The 24,760-nt window shown below is 37.3% G+C and overlaps 1 protein-coding gene across 6 annotated transcripts in view; it reads left to right on the top strand.

The window, feature by feature from the left end:
* Positions 1 to 24,760, top strand: part of KIAA0232 (KIAA0232 ortholog) — a 73,560-nt gene that overhangs the window by 8,358 nt on the left and 40,442 nt on the right. For 3 of the 6 annotated variants that reach the window (XR_012042817.1, XM_072863278.1, XM_072863280.1), the window contains exon 2: positions 11,555 to 12,058. The exons of 1 other annotated variant lie outside the window; for it this stretch is intronic. Coding sequence is in view for 3 of the 5 variants with exons in the window: in XM_072863278.1 (XP_072719379.1) it covers positions 11,828 to 12,058 (231 nt within the window). In the remaining 2 variants the exon portion in view is untranslated. Of the gene's footprint in view, positions 1 to 11,133; positions 11,194 to 11,554; positions 12,059 to 24,760 lie in introns of those variants that run through there. 2 more of the 6 variants (XM_072863279.1, XM_072863283.1) reach the window with 2 other exon arrangements.

Here is a 24,760-nt window from a genome sequence, read left to right as displayed (position 1 = left end):
GTGTAGATTTGAGGTAAAGGGGGAGAGCGAAGTGTTTGTCACTGGCTTTGCTCTAGTACACTGATAAGATCTGCAATTTTAAATTGAAAAACTTAAATCATATCGTTGTATTCAATGGTAAAATGAAACGTAACAGAACAGTCTGAAACCTGATGTTGGTGATGCTGAAATTACAGCGATGGCTGGGGAGTACTGTAAAGTATGAGCTGAGGCAACATCTATGTTTGAGGCATACGTATGCCGCCTTCTGCATTAGCACTCACTGTTTCTCTTGGGTTCTCCACACTTCGGTGATCCATAATATTCTAGGCTAGTTACAGTGCAACACTTGTGTCTCTCTTACCAAACTTGAAGCAACTAGTAATTTCTTTGTCATCTCCAGGCTACTGTTGCAGGGATTCTGTTTGTTTTGGGGCTGAATCTGCCAAATGATATGTGTGGGGTACAGTTGCATGGGTCAGTAGGGGATTTCTATAAAAATGTTGGAAGTACATATCGTATCTGCTGAAGTACCTGGACTGGCTTCCCCATTTCATGTTCCAAAGAGCGATGGTTGTCTGAAAGACTTGCATCTGAATTAGCTAAAATGTAGTTTCTGAACTGTGCCTTCCTGATGTTTTCTTGTTATACTTAAGTGGATCTAACAGTGGGCCACTGCTGAAAGGGGCAACCCCACTTCCTTTCTTATGCCAGGTGTAGAAATGTTGTGGCAATGGGGTGAGTTGATTGCTTATTTGTATTTTTTGAAGACTGGCCCACCAAAAATGAATTTTTTGACATTTAGAACAAACTGATCCAGTTTATCCCTGCAACCACACAGTGGATGGGTTAAGTGCAAGGACAAAAGGGTGAGAATGCCAGGAAGGGACGATGGGAGAAACAGTAGAACATCCTCTCTTGGTGCCAGTATGCAGTTGCGGTGCAGTTTGTGTTACGCTAACTAGCCTTTGAGTCGTCAGCCACACAGGTTTCTCTGTCACGAAGCTGCTGCTGGTGTCGTTCTCTTGAAAGTTAGTTACTGCTGGTATAAAAACCATCACTTCTGGTTTTTACAAACTGGTATTTGTGCTGGCAATAGTAGTAATTACTTCAAATTTTGTCAGTTATATGCAGCATTGCTTTAAGTTCATTTTTAATGTGAAAGATATTTACTTAAATTCTTTGTCATTAGATGCCAATGTGTATTTTTAAACTTATAAAAAATTACCGTATTTCTAAGTTACATGATACGTGTATATATTTTTATTTTTCTCAGATAGGATTCAAAAATAAATGTAGTCTTGTTTAAACAAAGGAGTAAAATTTAGTTCGAACACCAGTTTTGAGCAAGCTTGAAATTTAGTTTAAAATTTGGTCTGGACAGTAACAAACTAAACTGTAAAAAAAATTTGTCATGGCAGTTTCTGTTCATCATTTTTTAAGAATAGAATTATTAGGACTGTATTGGTAACTGGATAACTTTGGTCAAATTCTTACTAAAATAATGTAAATGTTGCCATTGTTAATGACAGCTGGGCATTTGAAATTAGTGAAGCAGTATTTCACTCCTCTAGATTCAGACAGTCTATAAATATCTTTCAATTTATTAAATCTGATCAATGTTTGAAGGTGTTGTTAACAGTTGTAAGCACTTCTTAAAATGAATACTGAAATTTTTGGAGACATAATGCTTTGGGTTGGGAGGTAGCAGGTTACAGATGTGCTGTACTTACACTTACCTGTTGCAACTGCACAACAAACTGTGGTACCAGAAATTGTTTTATTTGTCAGGTTTTATTTCATCAGAAATGCTCTGGGCTCCCTTACGTTTACTGAAATGGAAGTGGTGGCTCTGTGCTGCATAATGAAGTGCTTGCTTTTGATTTTTTTTTTTTAATACATCTTTAATACTGAGTTTTGACCTCCTGAAACAGTTTCCTGAGCAATGCTATGAAATAACAATACTTCTGCCCTGAAGGTAAAATTTGCTTACTGAATTATCAAGACACCTATTGAACCATGATCTGCAAAACTTTCCAACTTTTAGGGCTTATTAATTAATTTTTTAAGTCATATTACATGTAGTGAAGAACTACTTCCTAGGTGTCCACTATATAGAGATGCTTCTTACAAGTCTGCCCTATGTAATAGGAACCCTTTCAAAAGAGTCTGTTTATGAAGCCACTTTCAGAACTTCTTACAATTCTATAAAGCGATTAAGTTTTGGTATGTGGTGGGCATAGTATGCTGTGACTGTTCTTCATGGTGTTTGTAGGTTTTGCTGCTAAGTCATGCTTTTTCCTCTTTCCATCTTGCCTTTTTTTTTTCTAACTTACAAGCTGGAAAATGTACAATTTCTATTACATGTTTGCTTTGAGGAAGTGGAGAATATTCAGATTACTGAGAATTTGGGGTCTTGGATATGCAGCTGAACCCCTAGTGCAGGTGCCTCACCTGCTAATTCTGCAGTCCGGTAACAGTTGTTTCTCATAGCTCAATTTTTGCTCACTGACAGGATTGATATTCTGACATCTTGTACCAAAGTTCATATATGTTAATGACGTGCAGCCCTGTGAGTGGATCAGCTAATTGAACTCCTCCAGCTACTGTTTTTTGAAGTGTTGTCCTTGCATTGTGGTGAACATGAATGTTTTATAAGAACAGCTGTACCGGTTCAGACAAAGGCTTTGTCAAATCCAGTACTTGTCTGCAACAGCATCTGTAAGTGAGCTGTTAGGGACAAAAAAGAACAGGGAGAGTATATGTGATACCTCTCCTGAATACTCCCTCAGCCTCACACTATTTTCAGTCTAGGGGATTTCCTGAGCCTGCTGTGGTTTGTCTAGTTGGAAACTCTCAAGGGATATCTCATGTTCAATTTCCTTTGAAGCCCATCTAATTTTTTTTTTCTTTTGAGTCCTCAGTATCTTTTGGCAAGGAATTCCTAGTACCTGTTGTGTGAGGTTTTGTACATAGCTCTTACTAACTTGTTGGTACTTTCTAGTAAAAAAATACATTGAACAGTCAATCTCTATCCATGGAGAGGCAGGTCGTCTTTGATATTACAGGACCAGGGTTGCATGTTATGTACAATCTGCGTGCAAAACATTAATTCAGTGACACAAAGATGACTTTAGTTTTGTTCTGTGATTTGCTCTTTTGACTGCTGCTGGGTTTGAGGTTATAGTTTCATGAAACATCTAACATACTACTTGGGAAATAGATCCTGGGATTAATTATCAGCTCACAACTCATTGTTCTATGTGTTAATCGCATGAGGTTATTATTCCTCCTCTGTATCATTTCCAGTTTATCTACGCTGAATTTTGTTTGCATTTTTATTGCCCAGTCCAGTTTCATAAGGTCCTTCTGCATTTTTTCAGTTATTTTGTATTCACTATCCCTGATAGCTTGCTGTCGTTTGGTAGCTTGTTAACTGTGTTGCCCATCCCATCTGCCAGGTCTCTTATGAATTTGTTAAGCAATGCAGGTCTCAGTGCAGAATCCTACAGAGCTGTGCTGGTGAGTCCCCTGCTGTTATCTTGGTTATATCTCTGTTCTTTTTCTTTCCTAACCTAAGTAAATGAGGTAGCTCATTTACTTATATGGTAGCTCTTGAATCCTTTGAGTAATTCCATTAAGCTTTTATACAGGATTAGCAGCTTCAGATTTTCATTTGGATAAGTGTTATGAAAATAAGCTTGCAGATTTACAAGAATAAAAATCATGCAGCAACGCCCACAGACTGGTTTCTGTCCCCTCTATGGGTTCTCTGACTTGACTGAGTTACACTAGAGCCATAGCATAAGCCCAGCCTCGTTAGACATCAGTCAACCATAAAACATATATCCATTACAAATGAGATTGTATCACTCTTGCAGTTCCCGATAATACTTCTTAAAAAAGGAAATTCTATGTATATCTAAAAGTTAATTCACAGAGCTGCTTTTATGCTTCCAACCACTTTTAGTGTTCCTTGCTTTGATTGCAGCCAGGTGTTTTAATCTGTGTTTCTCATGGCATGGCAATGCTTCTGAAGCTTTGTGGCAGAAATTTTCTGAACTGGGATGGAGGGAGGGGTTTGTTTATAGCATAGGCATTTTGAATTTTTTTTGTTTTATGATACTGTTTCAGTGCCTTGGTCATGAATCAAGTCCCTGCTCTGCTGTTTGTTGTACAATAACATCAAGCATCACCAACACATAAAAAAGCTGTCCTTGCTCTGAAGACTATACAGCCAAATTTGGATTATCGAGGAATGTGATTAAAATGTAACAACTTCTTTTAATTCTGAATTCACATGTCTTTCAAATGCCATGTGAAATTTATTAAGGACACAGATTCCATTGTTTACTAGATTTTAAATAGGCTTTGTTTCTGGGCTTTGACAGTGCCCTCCCCAGTGAGTGGCCATTTGGTTTGTGTGTTAAGGATTTGTTTAGATTTTTCACTGAAAGAAACAAAAGAAATGATGCTAAAATAGCTGATTCCTCCATAATATATAAGAACAATTTTGGACTTCTATTACCATCATATGATGTGACCATGCTTTTGATTATCAGTCTTCTAGAGGGGACTGAAATTTACTGAAGTGAATATGTGATTTTAGTATGTTATTAACCAAACGCGCTAAAATTTTCACTTTGATTTATACTAATTAGGAATTGCACATTTTTGCTGTATGTAGCTGTCAGGGAGAGGAAGGATTGTTTGCTTTTAATACAACCATTCTGGGAAAAAATACTACTTCTAAATAACTTTGTCCCAGTTAAAAAATGTGGACACTTGTATCCACATTAAAGAAAAAAAAAAAGTAAGAATTCTATAATCTTTTTTTTTTCCTTCGTGCATTGAAAAATTGTCATACATTGTCAAAGACTATAGCAGGAAAAAAACTTTTGCAAATGAGAACTGTTAATTGTAAACTATGTAATGTACTGCCATATTTCACAGAATAATAGAAGAAACTGTATAAAACAGCAGTTATGACTTAACTTGTGTGAGAATGTGTTTTGTCTAGTTGTTGACATACTGCAGTAGGCAGAATGAAGCACTGGACACAAATGTCACCCCTTTTGGGAATGGAAGGAAGGAAAAAGGTTGCATCTGTAGCTTTATCTAAGAGATCGACTTCTCTGTAGTAGATCTATCAAAATGTGTAAAGAGTATCTTTGAGGCTTGAGAGACTTTATTTGCAGATTATAGAAACAAATAATATATTAGTTTTCAATTTTCTTCAATATGTGGATCCTGTAATTTTTTTTCCATTGAGAGTGTAGACCCCAGTGTAGCGAATTTAAGCCTGCAGACAATTTGTTTCCTTTTTAAGTTATCTTTTTATGATGTCCAAGAAATAGTCTGTGGACCTTTAGTTTACCTGAAAGGACAGTAGTAAGGGGTGTGGTTTTTACTCTCCTAATTCAATGTTTTATGTTATTTTAAGACTTGATAGTGGGTATATCTTTAAGAAAGCTTGAAAGCTTGTTAAAGCATTAAGTCTACTTATTTTTTCATTTACAAAACATGTTTGTTCAGAACCTTGCTATATGGATACATAATTTTCGGAGGCCTCTTGATGCTGATAAGGTTACAGATGAGGTTACTTTAGATTAATTCATTGAGTTTTGTGGTTTGGCTTTGGTTGCTGTTTTCCAAGATTAGAAACAATTGGGAAAAAAAGGCCTCACTTTTAAGCTCCTTAAAAGAACTTATTTTTGGTATGAAAGGGAACAGGGAGAAAAAAAGCTGTTGAAGACATGGAAATGTCTTGCCTGGCATGAGCTTTTAGCCAATCTACTCTTTCTATTGGTCTGATAAGAACAGTTACATATGCTAGCACTTTCTTGGTGGGCTTGTATAAAGCTTCGTTGAAGAGTGATTTAAGTACACCTCTCTTTTACTGCACTCTTTGGTAATCTTCGAGTAATTTTACACTATAATGCTGTATTGCTGTAGACACAACTGTCACAAGAAGGTGTGTTTGTGTGGCTTTCGTTATTGTATTACCAAGACACTCTTTATATTTTTTTTTAATTCTTTTTTTTTTTAAACTATTTTATGTATTTGTTATGACAATACTCATATTCCATTTCACTTATGAGGAAGACTAGGATTATTTAGTCTTCCAAAAAAGATTATTTACCATGCAGGAACAACTCTGTTGTAGGGAACAGACCTGGAGTGTTCCAGCTTCAGTTTCTGTATCATTGATCCTCCTTCCTGTTTCTTGCTATTGATTATTTAAAGTTGTTGCTTTTCCATAACTATATTTCAGGAGACTAAAACTCAGCTATTGTCTTTTGCTGTCTATGTTAGGTCAAAAGAATGTTTAGTGACTATCCCACTGAGTAGAATTTTGAGAAAGAGTATCTATTCTGAGGTAGTCTAAGTTGTCAAATCTGAGTGTTTACCCAATATTGTATTCTCATTACTTTACAAGACACTTCATAAATTGGCTCTTGTGCCTATAGTTCTTAAGCTGTTGACAGCTTATCTAACAGTGACCTTGTTAAGGTAATTGATGAATATTACAAAAACTGAAGGTTACGTAAAAGGAAAAACTTGACTAGGAAGTGGAGTAAGTAGAAATTCTTTTGAAAGAATTTCATCATATATTTTTGACTTTAGGATTTGTAAGTAATCAGTACTTTTCACAAACTAATGATAGAGATGTGTAAAGTTTTATTTGGTAATCTTGTTATAAGGCATGTCCCTCCATCATATTTTATAGCTGGAAATGGAGAACTCTTTCCAGCTTGGTGCTTAAAGTAACTAGCCTTGCACTAATTACTTAGGCTGTGTTGTAGTCTCCCTGTTCAGATTAGCCATGGTCATTGTGAGGATGGAGAAAGTTATTTTTAACAAGACAGTGTGAAAAAAATTTAAAAAGGGATGATAACTTACATGTCAGAAAATGTTATTTCTAAAATCGAGCTTCACATCTATTAGCAGAAATGTTCGCTCTTTGAGTGACTTGTACTAATTTGATATGGAAAGCCTCTCTAGTACTGGGATGGGAAAATACTCAGTTTGCATGAAATTTTGTTAATTCTAAAACATAATGGAAATATGTTTAAGACTTTCTGTAAAACAAAGTACTTGAGACAGTTGTAAAATGAGAACTCTCAAATATTATTTCAGAATTTTGTTCAGATTTCCAGTTTTTATATATATATTTTGAAACTTAAAATAATGTTAAAATAGGTAATTGAATATGATATTAAAAACAGCTGGACTATAATATTTGAACATCATAGAAATTTTGTTGTCATCTCATTTCTTAATTCCTCTGATAACCTATCTCTTTCTCGCTGTCTTTCCCCTCTCCTCCCCATCTAAAAAAAGAAAGACATGCTTTAACTGGGCAGCCAAAGTAAATCAGATTTTGTCAGCCTAGATCTCAAGAACTGAATTTCTCAAATGCCTCATGAAAATAAGTGTTAAGATAGAACAGAGAGGCCACATTATCACCTCATTCAAGGAAAAACTGAAGCATAAACTCAGTCCTTACTAGGTGCTGAAGATCTAAACCATGTGTCTAAGTTTTAATTGAAGTAACTCAGTATCCAGAAGGCCTTTGCTTTGCTATATCCTAGAATCATAGAACGGTTTGGGTTGGAAGGAACCCTTAAAGATCATCTAGTCCACCCCCCCTACTGTGGGCAGGGACTTTTAGTCCCAGTCAGTAATTAAGCACCACACAGCCCTCCCCCCCGCTGTGGGATGGGGGAGAGAATCGGAAGAGCAAAAGTAAGAAAACTTGTGGGTTGAGATAAGAACCGTTTAATAATTGGAACAAAATAATAATAATAATAAATTGTAATGAAAAGGAAAACAACAAGAGAGCAAGAGAGGAACAAAACCCAAGGAAAAAAACCAAGTGATGTAACTGCTCACCACCCCCTGACTGATGCCCAGCCAGTCCCCGAGCAGCGATCGCTGCCCCCCAGCCAACTCCCCACAGTTTCTATACTGAGCATGACGTCAAATGGTATGGAATAGCCCTTTGGGCAGTTGGGGTCAACTATCCTGGCTGTGCCCCCTCCCAGTTTCTTGTGCACCTGGCAGAGCAGGGGAAGCTGAAAAGTCCTTGGCTAGTGTAAGCACTGCTCAGCAACAACTAAAACATCAGTGTGTTACCAACATACTAAATTATTATTCTCATCCTAAATCCAAAACACAGCACTATACCAGGAAGAAAATTAACTCTATCCCAGCCAAAACCAGGACAGACATCTTCAACTACATCATGTTGCTGAAAGCCCTGTCTAGCCTGACCTTGAACACTTCAAATAGGTCATGCACAACTTCTTTGGACAAGCTATTCCAGTGTCTCAGCACCCTCATCGTAAAAAATGTCTTCCTTACGTCCAATCTAAATCTGCCCTATTTTCCTTTAAAACCATTGCCCCTTGTCCTGTCACTACAGGCCCTCGTAAAAAGTCTGTCCCCATCTTTCTTATAAGCCCCCTTTAAATATTGAAAGGCTGCAATAAGGTCTCCCTGGAGCCTTCTTCAGGCTGAACAACCCCAGCTCCCTCAACCTTTCTTCATAGGAGAGGTGTTCCATCCCTCTGATAACTTTCATGGCCCTCCACTGGATCCACTCCAATAGGTCCATGTCTTTCTTGCTCTGGGGACTCCAGAGCTGGATGCAGTACTCCAAGTAGGATCTCATGAGAGCAGAGTAGAGGGGGAGAAACTCCTCCCTCGACTGGCTGGCCATGCTTCTTTTTATACAGCCCAGGATACAATTGGCTTTCTGGGCTGCAAGCTCTGGCTTATGTCCAATTTTTCATCCACCAGTATCCCCAAGTCCTTCTCTGCCAGGCTGCTCTCAGTCCATTCATCCCCCAATCTGAGTTGATACTGGGGATTGCCCCAACCCAGGTGCAGGACCTTGCACTTGGCCTTGTTGAACTTAATGAGGTTTGCATGGGCCCACTCCTCAAGCCTGTCAAGGTCCCTCTGGATGGCATCCCTTCCCTCAAGCAAATTAATTGCATCATTCAGCTTGGTGTCACCTGTGAACTTGCTGAGCGTGCACTCAATCCCACTGTCTATGTCATTGATGAAGATATTAAATAGTATTGGTCCCAGTATGGACCTTAGAGGGACACCACTCATTACTGGTTTCCACTTGGACATTGAGCTATTGACTGTAACTCTTTGGACGCAGCCATCCAGCCAATTCCATCTAATAGTCCACTCATCAAATTCATATATCTCCAACTGAGCAGCAAGGATGTTGTGTGGGACTGTGTCAAAGGCTTTACAGAAGCTGGGTAGGTGACATCTATAGCTCTTCCATTGTCCACTGATGCAGTCGCTTTTGATTGAAGTAACTCAATTTCCAGAAGCCCATTGCTTTGCTGTATTTGACACTCAAAACCTTCAATGAAAAATATGATCACCTTAACCAAGCCCTCTCCATCCCACCTCTCTTTGACTGTTCTGATGGTATCTTTGCAAACCAAAGACTACTTGTAACGCGTGTTTGCTGTCCCTTTCCATTCTCTATACCTTTGTAAAAGAAAAGATTATGGGTACATGGGAGACCTGCTGAATGAGAATAAATGAATTTCTCATTTGGTCACTTAATCACTTTTTCTTTTTTCCTGATTTTCCTCCCTGTCCACCCTTTCATAATTCGCCTTTCTAGTGGAACTTTCTGTCAACTCTGCCAAAAAGTTGTTGATTTCCCAAACATTCAGGTAGTTCTGCTCCATATCTCAAAAAAGACAAATCAAGAGCATCAGTTTTCCCAGATCTTTGAAATACAGAGTTTGGGGGGCTGACTGGGATTTGTGGCATTGACGTAGGGAGAGTGTTCACATGCTGCGATGTGGAGTACCAACAGGAGAAGGATGAAACAGATGTTTGAGTGGAATGTTGTTCTTTAACAATTAAGAGACTATGGACTGCTTAAGAGTTTGGACTTGCGGCTCTTGATGTGGAGTATCTTGGTCACAATATGAGACTTTTCTCATACTTCCGGTTCTCTAATTACGTTATGAAGCAGGTCCTTTGCAGGATATTTCTACCTACTGTTATTTGTGCTTACTTAGGAGATCCTGACTAATACAAACATGTTACTGACAAAGATTGAATACTCGTGTTGCCTACTTTCTTGAAATTAACATTGCCATCAGAGAAGTAAGGTGGCTTTAGCTAGCGTAGCGTAGGGTTTTGTCAGCTCTGTAGCAGCTGATTATAATGGGTTTCCTTTTGATGATGTCGCAATTGACTTGCTAAAGATCTGGAATATACAGTTATACCTGGGTGGTGATGCAAAGAAAGCTTCTAAAAACTACGATCTTTTGTTGTGTAGACATAGGTATCAACTGTAAGGTCACCTTTCAATTTTGTTTGGCTACAAAACACGTGCTGCCCACACAAAATTCTGCACACAGTGTATAGCTTAGGTAGTTATATTAGGTGATGTCTGTTTTGAGTGTGTTGGTCATCTTGCAGTGGGGTTGAAACAAAACAGTAGATTTTGCTTAGATCCTTTAGTCTTTGTGTCCTTTAAGTGAAGGGATATTTCCTGCTAGGATTTGAGCTTTGTTTTCTCTTGCTGAGAAGCTGGAGAGGAGAGGGAAGTCCTACACAAATGCCACACTGGCATGTGGTAGATTGGCAGACCGGTCCAAAAATGCCTTTTTTGGACTGGCTTCTTCTGGGTTAGAGGGCAGAATGCCTAGGTGTGTGGTGCTTGCACCTTCTGCCCCTTATTTACCGAGATTGATTTGGGATTGTGGGTGGTATAAGTCCTAGGATGGTTTGTCTATTTTAGCATAGGGTTTAGAGTGTAAGCTCTCAGGTAAGACTGGTATATGGTTTCTGTAAAGAGAGTTAAATGTTAATTCTGGCACTGATAAATTATGTTCTGCTAAAATTTTTTTAAGGTATTCCAGAGATTTATGTTTTTATGAGGACAGATTTTGGTGATAAAATGCTTTGCTGTCCTGAGGCAAGGCAAATATTGAAACTGAAAAAAAAAACCAAACAACCCCAAAACCCAAGCCTGAAGATAGCAACTATTTAGTGGTAGGATTTATGAAACTCCTGGCCAGACGAATTTCATAAATTCAGTGTTTTATAAACAAGACACTTTTTTCTATTTCAGAAACTGAAATCACTGCAAAACAGTAGGATTATATTGTCTTCTAGTGATGCAAAATATACAGTCAGTCTTCATGCAAACTAACATAGGTTGGTTTATTTTCTTTTTTATCAAAGTGTTTTTTTTTTTTCAGCTGATAGTGAAAGTAATAAAATCTCAACTTTCCCATAAGGCTAGATCAAACATGTATTTCAATCGATGGATTAGTTGTGAAGTCTTTGATGAAAGAGTTTCTCTTCCTGCATTAAAAAGTACCTTTTTTTAAAAGTCACCTTTAAACTTGGAATAATTCCTGTTACTCTTCAAAATGACACTGAATAGGTGTACTATATATGTGGATTAAGCAGTATGTAAATGACTGCTTTCTACATTGGGTGTGTTTTTCACTGTTTAATATTATTCATGTATGGATACATATTATCACAACTTATCATTTTTTCCTCTTTATAGGTCCTGCTGGGGACTTGCATCTGGCCTCAATGTGAAATTAAGGTAGAAAAACACATCTACATATGTGTTTGCTATTAGGATTTAGTTTATTCACTGGTCATGCCTGAAGAGTGATGTTCGTCTCTAGACGGCTAACTGCCAGGAAAGATAAATGATTGTCCTAGAAGTCAAGCCTCTCTCCTATTTACTGGAGTGAAAATCACCTCCAGATATCGACGGAATATCAACTACAGAAAATGCTTCACGTTATAAGGATGCCAGCCACCTAGATTCATGCGCCCTATCTGTACAGTTGTTGTGGATGGTTTGCCATCTGAAAGCTCCTCAAGCTCTTATCCAGGCCCTGTATCTGTTTCTGAAATGTCTCTGCTACATGCTTTGGGTCCAGTGCAGACCTGGCTGGGACAAGAGCTAGAGAAGTGTGGCATTGATGCCATGATTTATACTCGGTATGTCCTCAGTCTTCTGCTGCATGATAGCTATGACTACGACCTGCAGGAACAGGTATTTACATATTTTAGATGTTGTCCAGTGAAAGTGAGTTTTTGTATCAGTTATGTTTTGTGTATTATACATGGGTATGCCTCAGATGGGGGGGCAGTTGTCTTTCAGTGTGTGGGTGGAAGGGGGCTATAAACCACACAGGGATCAAATTTGGTGGGTGAACTGAGATTCATATAGTTAGTTTGCTGTATGAGCAATTACATTAAACAAAATTTTCACATTGCTACAATTGATATCAGAATTATTAACACTGGAATGTTCTGTATCATAAATGCAGACCTTCAGTACTCGTGATTATAAGGTTAATTTAGTTTACTGATGTTCCAGTATTAATGTAATTCTTGTAAACTGTGTGTCAAATTGGCCTGCTTCACAGTAGTTTGTAGACTCCCTAACACTTCTCCTCATGTATTTCATCTTGTGCTATTTTCAGTAAAGAATAAAAAAAAAAAAACTACTTTTTTTAAATTCAAGTATTTAAAATACATTATTGCACATACATTATTCATCTCTTCTAAAAGAATGTTAATGCTGAATCCTGATAAAAGGCATGCGGAAGAGTTGTGGAACAGTGAGTCGCTATATACATGGCTGTAATGCAAAAAGGGCAGGGGAAGAAAAGTGAAGCTGTGTATCAGATAGGCACAACTGTATTACTGTTTCCTTGTGCCTTTATTGCTATGGATTTTATGTGTCCCTAGAACATACCTTTCAGTCCTGATTTCACCTCTTTTTTCTTTTTCTTTATTTTTTTTTAATTTTAATTTCTCTGCATCATCAACCTCTATCAAAATGCTTTTAATACTGGAGTTTTCTGGATATAGGACTCAGGGAAGTTCTGGCGTTTTCAAGAAGGGATGAGGATGCTGTTGATCATAGACTTCATCTTATAAGGTGGCTGTGATTACATTGGGAAGGAAGGAAAGCAAATACCTCTTATTTGGTGGCTTAATTATTAGTTCGTTTTTGTTGCTGTTGTTTTGGTTATACTTCACACATTGCTCCCTAACTGCTTCAGAACTTTCATTATTTTCTAGTTTACCTTTTTAAAAATCCAGCAAGAGCAGGGCAGGGTATTGTGGAATAGATGTAAATGTAGCTGAAGCAGAAAAAAATTCGTGTCAGATGCAGCCAGTTTCTGACCTCTTAGCAGCCATTACTGTGCATAAAACCCTTCATGCTTCCATTGTGCAAAACAGAAAACTTATGTGCAAAAGTAATTTTTGTTCAAAAGTTTACCTGGCAGCAGTGTAAGTCACCAGGAACAACCTCATGATTAATAATAATATTTTAAAAAAACCACTGTAAGCAGTCTTTATAATGTACCTTAATAGTGAACTTATTTAGGTCTTGGTCAGACATTAATAGCTGTATTTTAGAAGGGGCCAGAATAAAGTTCCAAAACCTGTTTGAAAGGAGGGTGTGGGACAAGGACAGAAAAAAGAAACCAAGTGAAACCACACCAGAATTTGAGGAGCTTTATAGATAGCCCTGTGGCCTTGGGGAAAAATGTAGACTTGTTTCTTTTCAGTCCATTTCAGAGCATAGTCATAACTGTGAAGTCACTACTGTGATAATTTGAAATGACTGAAGTGCCAAAATTAGTTTTCTTTTTATCAGGCTTTGCAAGAAGCAGGGTAACTATATTATGAAAACCTCATTCAATTTATTTCTCATTTTGATACCTTAACTGGGTGCTTTGTGAGTTGATAGCGGAGCTTTAAGGGATGTGTCTGTTCTTTTTCCAAGCTGATTATCTGAACCTAATGAGCCAAAGAGGGAAGAATACCACATGCTGACAGGGTAGCCAAAACCTGTGTCACTAAGCAGTTGCTGTAGTACAAACGTACAGGATGTCTTCTGAACGACATCGAGATTTGAAGAAGCTCGAAGTTTATTTTCCACCTCCTCCAATTTGATCCTGCTTATAACATACTTTTATTGCATTTGTTCCCTCTACTTCAAATAACTGTTTTCTAAGTTTTCAGACATAATAGCAATTTAGTTTTGGGATGATGTTCTCTAATAATGATTGGATGCATATGTTGTGAAACATGCTGCTACCTAATTCCTTTCTCAAATAGGTTAGTCTTTAAAGACGGCAAATACAAATTTTGTATATGGAGAATTGAGGAAATCTTAAAACACATGTGCTTGTTCTTTTATTTATTTTTTATTTTTTAATTTATTTTTATTTTACTTATTGCATACTGGTTATTTGTATGACCTGGCATTTTAAAATTCATTTTGGTTTAGTTAAATCATTCTGAAACAAGAAAATCCGTACTCTGAAGCATATGTTTGCATATAAGCAGTTTCAGTCCAATTTTGGTGATGGGTACAACATTGGGACAAAGGGGAAAAACAAATACTAGTGTTGTTTACAAATAGAAAGTAGGGAATAGTGCAGCAATTAAACATCTAAATGAGAAATAATTAAGGAGTAAAATACTGAGAGTTGCTGATCCTCTTTAATTCAGATTAATTCCAATGGAAGAGTTGGTTCTTGGCATCTCAGGAATTTTTTCTCCCATATGATTCCTTTGATTCTTGAGAAAGATGACAGAATTTCCAGGGAAAGAACTGTACTCAATAGTGGGTTTATTGCAATGATTTCTCCCCAACTAGAGGACAGCTACGAAGAGGACAGAGACTCTCTCTTCACAAGGAGCCACATGGAGAAGACAAGGGACAATGGGTACAAGTTGTGCTGGGTGAAGTTTCATCTCGATATGAGAGAGAATTTTTTTTTTTTAATAGGGCAATCATTCACTGGAACAACCTCCTCAGGAATGTGGTAGAGTCCCCATTGCTGGAGGTTTTCAAGATGCAGCAGGAGAGGGTGCTAGATAATCTTATCTAGACTCCCTTTCCCTCGAAAGGGTGGACCCGATGATCTTTCAAGGTCCCCTCCAACCTGGGCTGTTCTGTGATTCTGTGATGCTTTGCTTCTAGAACTCTTCTTTCTGTGCGGAGTGATTAGCCATCACATCTTCCCAGAAGTACAGCAATGACTTCTGTTTTGAACAGGTTAAAAGGGATGTGTGGTCTCTGAACACCCAGAATGGGATTACACATATGAACAATCCATTGCAATGCACTGTTTTGGGGGTGGGGGTGGTGAAGAGGACAAATTTAGGAAGTCTTAATCTTATGGACACTGTATAAATCATCTTCATTAGAAATGTTGCAAACTGAAGTTAAGATGGTCATTAAGATCTTTCCACCTCAGAATGTTGATGACATCATTAGCACTGTTTTAGCTGCTTCAGGGAGCCTCCTTCCATGCTTTCTTTATAGTGTTGGGGTGTCATCAATGTAGCAGGGAAATGGAACTCTGAAGTCCTGGACTGATGTTCCATCAGGTAAGTACAGAAAGATTTAAAATAAAAAATGAGTGAAAAAACATCCCCAACCTTACTAGGCATACCCAGCTATTTAAGATATCAGTGTTATTGTGTTATCAGTCACTTCTGTTTACATTTAAAATAAGTATTTCAAAAGAATATGGGGGTCTTGATTGACTAGGTCTTCAGGGTTTTTTCTGAGAATAAGCAGGATGTTAACTTCTGGTTTGTTAGTGATATATAGTATGTGGTTTCTGGTCTTGATTCTGCTGCAGACTTCTGTGGCTTTGGTCACTTGACCTCTCTTCCTCTAATATTACCTGTCTCTCTACGGTGAGGTAGGTTGATACATGGATAGAAGATAAAATATGTTTAAGGGTTTGGTGTGTGGGGTTGGCTTTTTTTTCCTCTTTGTTTTGTTTGTGTTTGTTTTGGGGTTTTTTGTGCATGAGTCTGGTTTTCGGGAGTCTTTTTTATCTGGTGGTTTTTGTTTTTATTCTTACTGTTAATTCCATGCCTTGCCCAATTAGAGTGGTCTCTGTTCGGTATTATTATATGGATGCAGGCTCAATATCGCAAAATGATAGATCAATAAGTGATGAGTTTTCAGAGAGTTGATAGGGGCTTTTTGCAATACTTGTGTGTGGGGCTGTGGAGGGAGGCACAGTACAGAAGACATAGATGCAAGTAAAAACCCTAACGCACTGCAACCAAATTTTACTGGAATGTTTGCAGTTTTTATTCTGACTCATTGGCTTGAACTGAAATATCTATTAAAATATTGGGAAAACTGATAAGCAGGTATGTTTTGCCCAGCTGTGTTTCAAAGTACTAGAGAGCTTTCAAGAAAGGAATCTTGTTCATGGTAAATTGCACTGTGGTACCAAGATCTTCCAGAGCTGCTATGGTTATACATATGTTATACATACCGATCAAGAATTACTGTAACACCTCCTAACTATACACACTTGAGTATTTCTTAAAAAACATTTAAAGTACTGAAGTTAACTTAATTATCGTTGGCATTTATAGCACAATTCTTATTCAAGCCATACTTGCTACTTTTGGAAATGAGTCTAAGAGCTTAAGCTGTAAAAGTTCTTAAGCAGTCCTTCATTCTTAGTGTGCGCACTTTTTTCTTTTTTTTTATTTCCCTCTCCCCCCCTTTTGGTTTTTTTTGTGGCAATGATATTGCTGGTGGGAGGGTTTAAGAGGGCGGAAGGGAGGAGGCTCTTTGGGCTTTTTTTCCCCAGCATTGACTGATGGAGGAGAGAATACAAAGACAATATGAAGCGGGTCTGCACATTTTCCTTGATTACTGTGACACAGCAGGATGTTCATAGAAATAGTTTGGGTTTTTTGTGGCTAGTTAGTTTAGGTCTGTCATATCAGAAGACAAGTAAGGACTTCAGTGGTATATTTGCCTTGTTTGTTTGTTTGTTTGTTTTCTTTTCCCCCTACAAACAAGATGTTTCTTGCTTACAAACTTTCTAGAGAACGTGATTCTCGAATTGATTTACACATAAATTAGATGTCTACATGGTCAAAATTGCTAAAGGAACCTGTTGAACCATGATGTATGACATTATATTCATTATTAGGTGTGTTAGGGGTTTTTTTGTTTTGATTTTGTTTTTTAAGATTTGAGGCCTATCAATAGTCTCTTCAAAATGTTTGGAAACCCCTGGTATTTTGTTCTGTGGGAGATCACCTTTTAGATGCTTTCGGTCTGTTAAGCAAAACCTCATAAAATTGGTATGGATTTAAAGATTGTGTGATGGTAACTAAAGTGCAGAATGTTTCTGTTAAGTATATATGCTTTCATAATTTGCATTTTATTACCGATTTTTCTTGTTTTGGAATAGAGGATGAATTAAGGAGAAAACCCCGTGATATTACTGACAAATCTTTAACTTTTGGGGACCCACAGAATTGCTGTTGGGGGAGATCTGAACATTGTGAGACAGCCTTTTGACTTCAGACTAGATTGATTTTTTTTTTTTTTTTTAAATCGGAATGCCTCACTCTTAGTTTCCTAATGTTAAACCAACTACGTGCTTTTAAGATTTCTGATTGTTACTTAAATGATAATTAAAAGTATATTTGTAGATACACGTGTTCTCAAACCAGTTTGTGATACAGTAAATATTGCATTAAGATAGTATAATCTGTGTGAAGCAGAAGGCATTGCCTTAAAATATATTTTGTGCGAAACATTATTTCATTGATCTTTATTTGTACAGTATTAAAATAAATATTCTATGTTGTATCTTTTATATACTATTTGTAAGCATAGCTGTTGCTGAATATAACAAGTTCATGGTTTTTTGCTTGCAGACTGTTCTCCCTTTTGAAGAGATGGAGCCTTTATTAAAAAAAAACAACCCCAAAACCAAACCCAACAGCTAGACACTGCGAGATAAAGGCTTTGTTTGTAAGCCTTTGGTCATGCAGCATGAAGGTCTAAATGCATTTGTTACGCATACTTTCCATATCAAGTGTCTTCTGTTGCTTTTGATCTACTTCTTTCAACTCATTTTTGGAAGCTGACTTTTTTCCTGACCCTCAAAAGTCAAAATCCTAAAAAAGTTTTAAAAAATATAATATTTTCCTAACTCTCAGAATTAAGTAGCTGTTGCACTGCAAATTTTGTTCTTCTGTGACCAGCATGAGATTTTGCCTTTTGATTTTTCAATTTATAAGAGGGAGAGTTTCATTCTGGAAGACTAATTAATTGTAGACTGATTTGAAATAGTTCCATTCAGGTAATCTTTTATATGGAGGGATAGAAAAAGTCTTCAAAATGATAACTACACTTCTGCTGACTCTCTGATCATAGTTTTTATTCTTGTTTTTTCATCATTAGCACATACGTATTTAAAGTCCAAAATGTTGTTTTCTTTTTTATAGTAAGAACAGAGCGGTGTAAAAGAGACCTGAGCCCACGTATCATAAATTGTAGGTCTTTACTCTGTGGTTTTATCTCCGTAAATGCTTTTGGCCTGTCACTCTGAACTGGGATGGGGATATCATTGCCAGCTCTTCTGCATTTGGCTAGCATATGCTGGTGCACGGGACACTTTTTGCTGATAGTACTTGTGATACACCTGCCAGGTTCCCAGATTCAGTCGAATGTGGGGTGTTTGTTCTCCCTGCCATCCCATGTTAACCCGGTAGAGGGACCTGATGTCTAGATTTATATTCTAGTAATGGATATTTAGTTTTTCACATGTATATTTTAGAGGGAAGAGGATGCATTTTGTTGTGTTTGTTTTGAAGTGAAAATCTCATCCATAACGTAAAGATAGGAGGAGAAATGAGGATTTGGTCCTCTCTACTACACTAAACCTGTATTAAATGTTAATCTGGCTGGTATGCCTATTTAACAAAAGATGACAATGCCAGTTCTAGTATAATTGCAACTGCTCTTTTATCATCCCTAAGAAATAACTGTGGGTCATTCAAACCCAATTTTTTTAAAATGCATTAAAATATGCAGAGTATAGTTCAGTTATAGTAGGGTAATGCTGTCTGACTGCTGCACACAATTGTCATTAAGTTTCAAAGTTCAGCAGCAACATGTAGAAGTAAATTTCTTGAATGCAAAACATTTTCGTTTAGTTTGTATTTGTGTTACTGCTTATTAAGCTGTGCAACATTGCTGTGGGAACAATTTTTAAAATCTTCTGACCTTAGTTTTTTAATCATTACCCAAACTAAGTATGCAAAGTCAAGTTGTGGAAATCTGTGTATGTAGAAAAGAATAGTTAGGAAAGGGAACTGTGAGACCAGGACTTCTGCCTGTACTTTTTTTATATGATTAATTTGAAGTCCTTAGAGTATTCAGATGTGTACATTTGCAGCGTTGGGAATAAAAACCCTCTTTTTCTCATACATAAACATGTAAACTGAAGAAAGAGCAGATATATTTAGGCAACAGGACTATATCCGCAAGTTAATATGCCTGTAAAGCTTACTTATTACTAGAAAATAGTTTAACCCTTCCCCCTCTCCTTCAGGAGTGACTAGCTGAGGACTATATAACTCACACTATCATATTTACACTTTGGAAAAGAAATCTTTTGTATACAGTATTAACTTGGTGAGAAAAATTGGGAGGATGTGGATTCCTCTTCAGTTAAGCAGTGGAAGATGACTGAAATGGCTTTACTGTAAAGGCACGTGCCTCAGAAAACTGCCAGATATCCTCTCTGAACTGCTGTGTTCGCAGCAGGTTAGGGCCTCTTGTTTTCAATCTTAAAGCAGATTTATGATTCCCCCACTGCAATGGGCTTTGTCCTGTGAAAGCACCTGTGGATCGGCCTGTGAAGAACAGCTGCACCTATAGTTGTTTTGCAGGTGCTGAAGTCGTTTCAGTTGGGTTCCTTTGCAAGTGCTGTCAGTACAAGAGCTTCCAGCCAAAGCTCATGTAACAGTTCTGACCAATGGAACTCAAGTTTGTACTGGTGCAGTATCTCCGTGGGACTTATTCTTTTTTTTTTTAAATTTTATTTTCTTCTTTTTAAATGTATTGATTTTTTAGTTGTCATTTGACTTGTTAATTATGAGATAACTGCTCTGTTCTGTATTTCTGTCTTAGTGACTGTTAGATGTAGGGTAGATTTGGAGTATCGTGGACTATGCATTTTATTCTTTATTCCATTTTAGGGACAGGAATTGTGGTAGCAGGGATTGGAGCTCAGCAGTAGGCTCTCACAGTCATTGTATTTGTGCAAACTGCACAGGTTTCAGGGTAGTCAGCTTCAGCTGATATGTTAGTGCAAAAGAAAAACATTTGTTCTCAAGGACTATGGTTGTCTGAGAAATTTTTCTTTCAAACTGTCTTCTGCCTTTGCACTGGTGTGAGTGATCATGTTGAAATGCTGATTCCTTTGCAAACATGTCTGTTCCAATATGTGAAACAATCAAACTTACATAGGCTCTGTGGCGCCTATCTTATGTACTATCCTATTGAAGTAGGCAAATCTGTGTAATGTAGTTAAAATGTTATCATTAGCTTCTGCTCTGAGAAATCAAAGCTATCTTTTAAAACAGTACTATATTACCTTTTTGTGACTTTCTAAATACACACCTTAACTAAGCATTAGATGCTATCTCACAGTCATGCAACAAGAATAACAGAATCACTTTTTAATTGTTAAGTTACGACTACTAATGTATTCTCACAAAGGCTTACATAATGCAAAACAGAGATATAAGCTCAAGTGCCAGGCTGGTTAGTCCTCCTAACAGTCAGGATTTATTTGATATAATTGTACTGTTTCGGATTCTGGAGCTAGCTGAGATACCTCCTTAGTGTGCTTCGTACAGTAGACCATTGTGTGACGGTACACTCACCACGTGTCTCCAAGCATAGGTTTGCACTGCCTATATTCTCTGAAATCAGATTATTACAGTGGTCTGTGATGCTTGCCACACAACTTTATTCCTAAGTCCAAGAGAGCAACCATAAATGCTGTGAAATAACTTCTCCAGTCATAACATGTCCCTTTCAGATATTTGGACTCTCTAGTGGCAGTTTCTGTTGAGTGGCTTTGTTTTCTGTCATGTAGGTAAGATGTACAAGTAAAATGATGTCTTTATAACTGTCGCTATAGCCTTCCTAAATTTTCTTCTTTTCTGCTTTTACTTTAATGGGAAAACTCTAAAGGCAGTCTGCTCAACAAACATAGGATTTCAACAGATGCAGCATTTGCATGTTCTCTCGCTCTTGGGAGTGGGTGTGATCAAATTTCTTCTGCTTGGTTTCAGCCTAGAGTAACTTCTAATTAGTGAACAACACGTAGACTGCCCTTTCAAGTTGGTAGGATTCTAAGCAAGAGTTTATAATTGACAGAAACTCAGTTTACAGGATTTTATACTCAGATTGATTGGTTTCCATAGGTAAGATTCTTCCCTGCCTGTGAATAGTAAAATAATCAGTCCTGAATGCCTTGAGGACCTTGAAGTCATAGCAGTGTGTGATGTGGTCTGATATATTATCAGCTGTTCTGTTCCAGTCCAACTGCATAGGATTGTAATGTTCCAGTTACAGCAACCAGGAAAGAGGTGACTGTAGCAGCTAGATGGTTCTCTGGCTTTTCACAAAAAGTCTAAGATGAATTCTTTCCCTGGTAATACCTGGATTTGGAGTAATTATCTAATACTAAAGAATGTTTTCAAGTCTTCTCCATTCTGTGGTAGCATGGCTTTTGACATGGAGAAAGCTTGTGCTGCTCTCTGAAAGTGTACTTGTCTGCTGTTTGTCTGCTGAAACTCGTTGCATGTCTTTTGGAGAATATAAGCTGAGCTTGTGCCACTGTTCTTGTGTTTTCTTCTGAATTGTCTTGCATATGTATTATCTCATTATCTTTGTCTCAGTCTGAGGCAGTCTGTGAGGAATGTCTCAGCCAATCCTGGCCCATTAGACCTTTCTCATTAATTATAATGAGATGCAATGTCTCTTAAAATTTTTGCAAAAGCAATTATGAAACATATCCCTGTGGCTCTAAGCAATCCATGAGAGTTTTTCCTGAATCTCAGTTTAGGGGAAGTATTTTTTCAGGGAAGATCACTGAAGGTATTTATACAGTCTGCTTCTTGAATAATCTTAAAGGTGAAATACACCTGTAATCTGTTGCAGTTTTCCCCAAATTCTCCATTATGAGATCCTGCCAGAGGTAGTGAGCACCTCTTCCATTTTGGGTATAATTTATGGCTATTTTCTTCCATTCCCTGCCTATCCAAACATCTCAAGAGTTGATTTTTGGAGTTCTTTGAACAAGTTTTTGGAAAAGCTTTCTTGCAGTGCACGATGGTTCATACCTGTCTACGCAAACATTGGATTTAATTAAACATCAATGTAAAAACTGTTGCTGCCAGAAGAGACTGGGGCTGGTTTTCATGATGTCGTATTATATAGTCTCTGTTTTCATGTATTCACTACAAACCTTGATAGCAGTCACTGACTTAAGATATATTGATGATAGACTTTAGCAGGGAAATTTTGTGGACTGAGTGTTGATATTCAGGAATTATTTTGGGTGTGTTTGTGGAGAGAGAGAAGGTGCATGCCTTTGGAGAACACTGCTGGCTTGAGTTGAGACTATTCTGTCTCATAGGCAGAGTAAAGATCTGCAAATTCTGTCGTTCTGTCAAAACATTTTGGGGTTTGTGGTGTCTTGTACAATCCATGACCTCGGTATAGCAGTTGTTTTGGGTGATCTGTCTTTTCCTGGTTTTGAGCTTCTTTCTAAGAAACGACAGCATTTGCATTCACCGTTCACTCTGTCCATATGAGCATTCATTCTATTTTTCCCTTTGGCCTGTCCAGTAATTTGATGATCTATTTTAATGGCATTTGAGCATCTTTAAAAAGTTTTGTAAGAAAGGTTTCTCCTACAGCTTGGTACAGGAATCTGCAGGCTAATGCCCCAGTTTGGAACAAGCAGACAAAACTTAATCTTTATATACTGCACTGGACAGGAATTGGCCAGCCGTTCGGTAGACATACAACTCCAAACTATTCATGGCAAAAATACTGATCAGCTGTTCTGCTGAGTCTTCGGCAAATGTTTCCCCCTTTTAAAAAAAACTGTAGGTTCCCCCCCCTCCCCCCCCCTTCCTTGGAGATATCTCTTAGTCTATTGACTGAGAATTGTAAGAAGGAAAAATTGTTCACATATGTTATTCAATGTTCCAGACTCTGCTTGCATACCTTAACAATTTTGGGAATTCTTTTTCACATTAGATGATCGTGTCTGGATGTTTGGGTTACTTATTTTGATGGTATTCTTTGAGTTGGATTCTTAAAGGGAGAGACTCTGTGTGTGTGATTATTTTGTATTTGAGAAATTATGACATTGAATGCTTCTTATTTTTTGTATGAACTTGTTACTAGAACTTGCTTGATGAAGCAGCATGTTTTGGCTGGCCAGCAATAACTTTTACGAGAGCAAGTAATGCCAGGCTGGTAATATGTTTGAATAGCAACTGGTTTGTGCTGAAATCAAAATGCTCAAAAAAGCAGAGTTCTTCAAAATTCTCTGATTCAGATTTTTTTTTTAACTTGGTATTTTCTTCTTTCCTCTAAGAGAATGGAAATTCTTGCCCTAAAGTCTCTCGTATATAATTCGAAATAGAAATGTCGACCACATAGATAATTATGGCTGTTCAATAGATTACCTGAAAACTTGATACACATTATATTTGTTCATCTTAGTGTGTATCTAATTCAGTCTGTAGTATCTGCATTTATGCAGGGAGAATCTTAGGGAATCAGTTTCCCTGAACTTACTTGAAGAAAAAAAAAATCTGATTTTTTTAAAACATGTTTTTCTGCTGATTTGATTTCCCCATTTGGGGAGTTTGTTGATCAGGTTATTAAATCTGATTCCTTTCCTGTGTGTTCTGCTGGTAAGGCAAAATTTAAGCCTGTTTACTTACCTGAATAGAAACTGAGACCTTGAGTCATCTGGTGTTTCTGCATCAGTGAACCCGACTCCAGCTTTTATGAAATATAGGTAGTTCCTGCAAGATTCTTGAAGTACATTTTAACACTGATTTTCTGTTTATGTAGACTATGAGCTTCAAAACAATTTTCTTTCAGTCATCACAAGGTGTCACGTTTGTTCTGTTACTGATAGTAAATATTTTTCTATTATCTTTATAACAAATGAAAGTAAGAAGAATCCCTACCAAACTTGCTTTTCTTTTGCTTCTCCAATTTCTTGGTAGGGTGGAGGGAAGTGGTGGAGTTGCTGCTTTTGTGTAATTGAGCAGGAGAAACAATTTAGAAATCTCTTTCTGAAATTTGCGCCTTTATATTAATTCAGGATTGAATTAAGCATTCCAAATACTGGATTTCTTGAGGCAGCATTAGCATAAAGAATACAGATACTTTACCAAAATGTATTTAGCCACATTTTTGGTTCTTAAGTTATTCTTGTCATGAAACTTTGCATTTGCAGTGTCTTTACAATTAAAAATCTCTAATACGAAATTATCTAGCTATGTGGTAGGTAAGTACAGTAGGACTTTGAAGAATAGATGTTTAAACAGCAGTTTAGATATTCAAACTTGAATTTTTCCAATATCTAGATGGCCTTGACTTCCTGTTGATATTTATTTAATATTGGGTGGTCGTCCCTTCAATTTTTAAGTAGTGGTAGTCTGTTTTAAATATTAGAATTTGTAAGCCAAATTTCAGTTTTTCTTCTGTGTGTATGCACACTTTTTAAATCCAGAAGTTTGGGGTGGTATTGCTTTTATGAAACGTTCAGTGACAACTGGACAGAATTGTGAAAATTCAAAGTTATGGTAGAGCTCTTGCATTAAAACGAGCATTATCATATGA

This window comes from Ciconia boyciana, chromosome 5 (assembly GCF_034638445.1).
Source record: "Ciconia boyciana chromosome 5, ASM3463844v1, whole genome shotgun sequence".
NCBI lineage: Eukaryota > Metazoa > Chordata > Aves > Ciconiiformes > Ciconiidae > Ciconia > Ciconia boyciana.
This window is presented reverse-complemented; position numbering and strand designations above follow the sequence as displayed.